Source organism: Hemicordylus capensis, chromosome 3, assembly GCF_027244095.1.
Source record: "Hemicordylus capensis ecotype Gifberg chromosome 3, rHemCap1.1.pri, whole genome shotgun sequence".
In the NCBI taxonomy this organism is placed as follows: Eukaryota; Metazoa; Chordata; class Lepidosauria; order Squamata; family Cordylidae; genus Hemicordylus; species Hemicordylus capensis.
Genome location: NC_069659.1, coordinates 358,285,697 through 358,292,770, shown reverse-complemented (window position 1 = coordinate 358,292,770; position 7,074 = coordinate 358,285,697). Strand labels below are relative to the sequence as shown.

The 7,074-nt window shown below is 52.7% G+C and overlaps 1 protein-coding gene across 9 annotated transcripts in view; it reads left to right on the top strand.

The window, feature by feature from the left end:
* The first annotated feature begins 573 nt into the window (after positions 1 to 573).
* Positions 574 to 7,074, top strand: part of ATP13A5 (ATPase 13A5) — a 94,767-nt gene continuing 88,266 nt past the window's right edge. For 3 of the 9 annotated variants that reach the window (XM_053308479.1, XM_053308477.1, XM_053308476.1), the window contains exon 1: positions 3,176 to 3,651. In XM_053308479.1, coding sequence (XP_053164454.1) covers positions 3,439 to 3,651 — 213 coding nt within the window. In that variant the 5' untranslated portion in view covers positions 3,176 to 3,438. Of the gene's footprint in view, positions 706 to 2,024; positions 2,281 to 2,627; positions 2,767 to 3,170; positions 3,652 to 4,034; positions 4,181 to 4,937; positions 5,070 to 7,074 lie in introns of those variants that run through there. The other 6 variants (XM_053308478.1, XM_053308480.1, XM_053308483.1 and 3 more) reach the window with 6 other exon arrangements.

Sequence of the window (7,074 nt, the reverse complement as noted above, 5' to 3'; positions counted from 1 at the left end):
AAAAGATGTCAGAGATGGCGAGGCTCTTATTTCACTAGGGAGCGCATTCCAAAGCCCAGAGGCTACAACAGAGAATTGACCACCTTAAGTGGCACAGCAAGGAAATATTTGACTAACAAGCAGAAGGTTGCTGGTTTGAATCCCTGCTGCTACTATATTGGGCAGCAGCGATATTTATTTATTATTTATTCGAATTCTGTATGTATGTTTCCCAGACTATGGGAAATGCCTATATCGGGCAGCAGCGATCTAGGAAGATGCTGAAAGGCATCATCTCATACTGCACAAGAGGAGGCCATGGCAAACCCCTCCTGTATTCTACCAAAGACAACCACAGGGCGCTGGGGTTGCCAGGAACCGAAATCGACTTGATGGCACACTTTACCTTACTTTATGGTATTTAATTGCAGAGCTGAATTCCCTTCCCCTTAGATCAGGTGTGTTTCTTGCAGCAAAGCGGAAGACTTCAGAGCTCAGTTCATGAGAGGCCTGGCCGGGTTGGCTGCTTCCCCTGTATTCAGGCTGTTCTTGAGCCCCAGGACCTTTCCCTGAGGAACTGAGCCCTGGTGGAAGCCCGTTTTCTCGGTGATGGCCGTGGTCTCTCTGTCTTTTACCTGGCCACTTGTCCTGGAAGGAAAGAGAGGAGTGGACCAAGGGCACCCCTCCATAGGGATGCAGCCCAAGTCTGTGCATGTTGACTCAGAAGTAAGTTGCACAAGTTCCATGCTGTTTACTCCCCAGTAAATGTGCCTAGGACTGCAGCTGTACAGTCTAGTCCTCTGCAGAGTAACCCTGTTGATTTCAGTGGAGGCTCTTATCCCTGTTTCCCCGTATTCAGCAGGATACGCTATCAAGGACATGAGGGGTGGACGCTGGGCCTTCTGGTATCTGTCCTGTTTTGGCTTTTTGGAGAGAGGTTGGAATGGAGATGCCTTTAGAAACAATTCCTAATGTGGCTGAGTTGCAGCTATTCCATAAGAAGTACAACCACGTCTGTTGCAAGATTAAAAGTTCTGACATGGGGTGTTGTTGTTGTTTTAAAGGAAACAATTATCGCCCATTGACTCACATGGCCTCCTTTCTTCTGAAGCCAGTGAGGACCGATTGTGGCCAAATAAACAAGTATAGCAGGCAGGGCTGGCTCCAGGGTTTAGGGGCCCCTTGCCAAAACTGCCTCCCACGGGCCCCTCTTTTCTGAGTGGGCCCTGAGGGAGTCAGCCACCCAGCCTGCCAGCCGCCCCCCCTGGGGCAACGAAGGACTCCTCTGAGAGCCTCGCACTCTTGGCGGCAGCCGCCCTCCATGCTCCCTGACTCTGCTGGCCACCCCCCCACCCCATCCCCCTCGCAGCAGAGAAGAGCCTTCAGCAAAGTGTAACAGCAGGAAGGTTTCCAAACAGAAAAGAAAACCCCCCCCAGGCCTGGCCTGTTCCTGGGCCCTGGTGCCCAGAAACCAGCAGGGGAAGCTCTTCACGGCATGGAGATTAAGCGTTGCATCATCATCATCATCACCACCACCACCACCACCAGTAGTAGTAGTGATCATACTCTTTTTCAACCAACAATGGGGCTCAAAGCAGTTTACCTTGCAAAAAAGAAAAAGAAAAACGATTCTCCGTCCTAAAAGGACTCACAGTCTAAAAAGAGATGCAAGGCAGACCCTGGTGGAGCTGGGGGGAGCAGAGGCGCTCTCACCCCTGGACTTTGGGGCCGTGCTCCAGGGCCTCCTCCACACCCCCTGGGGGCCCCCAGGTCCTCTTTAGTCTTCCCTGGGTGGTGAGGCTTGTGCCCTCAAGGACCTGCTGATTCTTCACTTGCAGCGGGGGGGGGGCTCCAAAGGCCTTTAGGCCCAGGCTCCAGAATGAGCTGGCTGCACCTCTGGGGGAGAGGGGGCCTGGGTTTGCCCTTCTCCCTGGAGGCCCCTCAGAGTGAGGGAGATAAGGGAGAAAAGAGGGAAGGAAGGAGGTGGGGGGGGGTCCTCTCAGGAGCTGGGGGGGGGCCCTGGGTCCTTGGAACCCCTCTGCTCAATTACAGCGGCACCCCTGAACTGCCCCTAGAAGGCTGTTCTCCCAGCCCTGCTCAAAAGGAGAGAGCCTGCGCTGGAAGAGGCCCCGCTCAAACGGCCCAGTTGCGGGGAGGGGGCTAATTCCCTCCCAGGGTCTGCAGCTCAGCTCAGCTGCTAAAATCTAGTCACAGGAAGAGCCGGGTGTTTGCTTCTTTGTTTGCAAAGATCCTGCGTGGCCTGTGGAAAGCTGAAGGCTACGGAATCCAGGCTCCGTGCAGGTATTGGCCACCTGGGCAGGTGGATGGAACTGGGCTCCGGACGGGCCCGAGGACAGGCCCGCAGGCGGCAGCCAGCCAGGTGTCCTCCAAGGAGGGTCCGGAGACGGGCTTGTGCTGCTTAGGCAGGCAAGGTGGCCCATTCGCCCTGCCTGGCTCTGTGACGGCAGCAGCAGCAGCAGCACTAGTGCTGGCCACCCTGACAAGGGGAGAGTTTGAAGGGGGGGGGGGTTGCAACAGCACAGGCAGAGAGGCAGGTGGGAGTGCTTGCCAGATGCTCCTGTGGCGGCGGGGGGACTAACCTACCTCACAGGGTTGTTGTGAGGATAAACATGGCCATGTACACCGCTCCGGGCTGCTTGGAGGAGAAGCGGGATAGGGATGTAAAAATAAGAGAGAGAAGCCAAGGAATGAACTCTGCACGCTGCTAGGTGGCGGGGCGGAGTGTGCTGCTGCCTGCAGGGCTGCTTCCCCACCCAGGGGCTTCAGGTTTTCTCTTTTATTTATTTATTTATTTATCAAATTTGTATACCGCCCCAAACTTTCATCTCTGGGCGGTTTACAGTAACATTAAACCAGTTAAAAACATATACAAAAACTTAAAAACACTTTAACAGTTTAAAAATAACCAGAGATTAAAACCCCAAACTATTAGGAAGCTGAGAAAGCCTGGGCGAAAAGATGGGTTTTCAGGTGTTTTTTGAAAGTTGCCCGGGATGGGGAGGATCGACTCCCGGCAGGGAGCAGCAAGAAGGCCCGTCTCTGTGTAGCCACCAGACGGGTTGGCGGTGCCTGGAGACGGGCCTCCCCAGATGACCCCAAGGGGCGGTGGGGCTCCTGACGAAGGAGACGCCCTCTTCTTAGGGACCCAGGGCCGAAGCCGTTGGGCTGCCCTCCAGGGCGGGGGTGTGGGGGGCAGCAGCAGCAGCCGCCGCCCCCCCCCCAGATGGGGCTGGTGCGCCACTGAGAGGGGCCCGGAGGAGCCCTCCCGGGCCGGCAGCAGCCCCAGGCGGGCTTCCAGCAGGGCCTTCCAGCTGGGCTGGAGCGGAGTTCCTCCTGCCCCTCCCCCCTCAGAACAGGCCGCGGAGGAGACGGCCCGGCCGGCGGAGCCGTGGCGGCCCAGGGCAGGCAGAGGCCTGAAGCAGCCAGCCGGGCCCAGCCATGTCCACCCCGGCCGGGGTGGCCCGCAGTGGCTCCGTGGAGCACCAGCCGGGGAAGCGAGAGCCCCACGCCCAGCGGGTCCCCTCCTGGGCCAGGCGGCGGCGGTCCTCCTCCGTGGGCAGCGACCGCTCCTATGGCAGCCTATTGACCGTCACCCCCCAGAACAGCGGCGTGGCCCCCTACGCGCCTGAGAGGGAGCCCGCCCTGCCCCAGGTGTGGGGGTGTGGGGGGGCCTGCTGTGGGCCAGGTGGGGGGGGGACACAAAGGAGAAATGGGAGGGAGAGTCGGGGGCTGGCCTGGTGGCCGGGGTGGTGGGCAAGCCAAGCTGGCTGGTGGCCGGGCAGGGCAAGGGCAGAGCCAGGCCCAGAAGGTGGGGGGGGGTTGGAGGAGGGGTGGGGGGCTTGCATGCTTGCGGGCTGGAGAGGGAGGGAGGGAGGGAGGGAGGACGCGGCCCACCCAGGCCCCACCTGCTGCCCCTCTTGTCAGGTGTTTGCTCCTCCTGGGGCATAATGGGCCGTTCCACAACCCCACCCCGCTTTGTCTTTGGGGGCGACGTGGGAGATGCTTCTTCACCCCCCTTAAAGACTTCTAGTGTGCAGACTTTTGCACCAGCTTCGCTTCTGTCTTCTTCACTGCCCCCCCCTCCCCAATAACTGCCAACTGCCAGTCTACATGGCAAATGCTGCTGACCGTGTAGGCTATAATAAGTAATATTATGTCTAAGACGTAATTATAAACGCAGGTACAATCCCTTTCTTGTGCCTTGTTTTCATTTGATAATTATAAGCCGCTCAGGGTGAAAGTGATTAAGTCCAGCCCAATCCATGCTGAGATTAAGTATTCTGTTAAACAATCTAAAACTGATTGTTTACAAAAGGGAGCTGTGGTGGTCTGTTACGGCCAGATTAAATTGACACTGTGTGTAGAGCCGACGGAGAAGATGCTTCAGCCATGGCTACTAGTGGGAGGTGACGCTGCTTCCAGTTGGAGATAGAGGCTGTCTTCTTGACCCCTGGCTGTTGCTGGCCTGGCCAGATGACACACAGTCCTTGGCAGATTTTTACCTTTGATTATCCTCCAGAGCATTGTCAAGCAGCAGCTTTTGGACACTAATTTCCCGCTGATTTGAGCTTAGTCTGAATGAACAATATTGCAGGAGGAAGAGAGGCAAAGATGTGGACAGTATTATTTATTTATCATATTTTTATACTGCATGATATGCACATCTCTATGCTGTGTACATGTAAAATTTAAAAATATTTAAAATTATGAAGTGTAAAGTTTGAAATATTTAAAGGTCAACACAGATTAAAATACACTACACAATTAAAACAGCATAAACAGTTTTTAAAACAAATTAACATTAATTCTAATTAAAAGCCTGAGAGAACAGGAAAGTCTTGAGGGTCTTCCTGAACACAAACCGAGAAGGAGATGCTCTCATTTCAGCAGGGAGCATCTTCCCAAGCCCTGGGGCAGCCGCAGAGAAAGCCCGTCCTGAGTCGCCACTAGACGAGCTGGTGGCAACCATAACTGGACCTCTCCAGAAGATTGTAGAAGGCGGCAGGGTTCACGACAAAGGAGGCGCTCTCTTAAATAGCCTGGGCCCAAGCCGTTAAGGGCTCTTATAGGTAATAACCAGCACTTTGTATTTCACCCGCACACATATTGGCAGCCTTCTTTCAAAACCAGTGTTATGTGGTCCCTTTGTGTTGTCGCAGAGACCAATCTGGCTGCCGCATACAGTACCAATTGTAGTTCGGACTACGTACAAAGGCAGTCCCACATAGAGCCCCTTACAGTAGTCAAGCCTGGAGGTTCTAGCTGGGAAGATGTGCCTGATGGGTGGTAATTTCCTTGGCTTCATGAGTCCACCCACACTTCACGTCTAGCGATAGCCAGGGACAGGTCTATTGTGCCAAGATCTAATTTTTTATTTTTATTTTATTTTAAAATAGTTTTTTGGCATTGTGGAACACTACAAACTTGGGTCTCTGGAAATTCATTCTTTGACAAATACTTTCCTAGTAGTGCTCCTCAGCTTTGCAGTTTGTGAAACATTCAAAATCAGTGTTCTGTTATACCACTGCATTCTGCTGCCACCGATTTCTGATGCCTGTCTCTGAAGCTTCAGATGTGTCATTCATACTTTTCATTGTGTTTCTCCAAGACGTGGCTGCAGAAGGCAGCAGCAGCAGGAGGCAGTCATTTCCTCCTCTCCTTTCCTGTGCACAGCTGGATGCAAATAACACAGACACACACCCTGCCCAGTGCCATCTTCCTTGCTGGACATGTGTGAAAGACACTATGCTCAAAAATATTTTTTTAAATTGTCTTTCTTCCTGCATGGCACAACCCTGCATCTCTGCTGCTACTGGTATCCATAGACCTCCTCATGTTTTGCATCTTTCCCTTTCCAATAGGAATGGCAGGAAATGGACACAGCAACCATGGGCATAGTATTTAAGAACATAAGAACAGCCCTGCTGGATCGGGCCCAAGGCCCATCTAGTCCAGCCTGTTTTTTCACACAGTGGCCCACCAGATACCACTGGAAGCCTACAGCAGGAGTTGAGGGCATGCCCTCTCTCCTGCTGTTACTCCCCTGCAACTGGTACTCTGAGGCATCCTACCTCGGAGGCTAGAGGTGGCCTATAGCCTTCCGACTAGTAGCCGTTGATAGACCTCTCCTCCATGAAGTTATCCAAGCCCCTCTTAAAGCCATCCAGATTGTTGGCTGTCACCACATCTTGTGGCAGAGAATTCCACAAGTGGATTATGTTTTGTGTGAAAAAATACTTCAGTTCTCTGGTCCTAAATTTCCCAGCAATCAGTTTCATGGGATGACCCCTGGTTCTAGTGTTATGTAAGAGGGAGAAGAATTTCTCTCTATCCACTTTCTCCACACCATGCATGATTTTATAGACCTCTGTCATGTCTCCCCGCGGTCACCTTTTTTCCAAACTAAATAGCCCCAGGTGTTGTAGCCTTGCCTCATAAGGAAGGTGCTCTGGGCCCCTGATCATCATCATCATCATCATCATCATCATCATTAATTCAATTTCTATACCGCCCTTCCAAAAATGGCTCAGGGCGGTTTTCATCGTGGTTGCCCTCTTCTAACCTACTCCAGTTCTACAATGTGCTTTTTTAGATGTGGTGACCAGAATTGTATGCAGTACTTCAGGTGTGGCCGCACCATAGTTTTGTATAAGGGCATTATAATATTAGCAGTTTTATTTTCAATCCCCTTCCTAATGACCCCTAGCATGGAATTGGCCCTTTTCACAGCTGCCGCACATTGAGTCGACACTTTCAACGAGCTGTCCACCACAACCCCAAGATCCCTCTCCTGGTCCATCACGGACAGCTCAGATCCCATCAGTGTATACTTGAAGTTGGGGTTTTTTGTCCCAATGTGCATCACTTGACACTGACTTGCCAACATTGAAGCGCATCTGCTATTTTGTTGCCCACTCCCCCAATTTGGAGAGATCCTTTTGGAGCTCCTCACAATCAGTTTTGGATTTCACTACCCAAAAGAGTTTGGTATCATCTGCAAATTTGGCCACCTCCCTGCTTACCCCTACTTCTAGATCATTTATGAATCAATTAAAAAGCACCGGTCTCAGTACA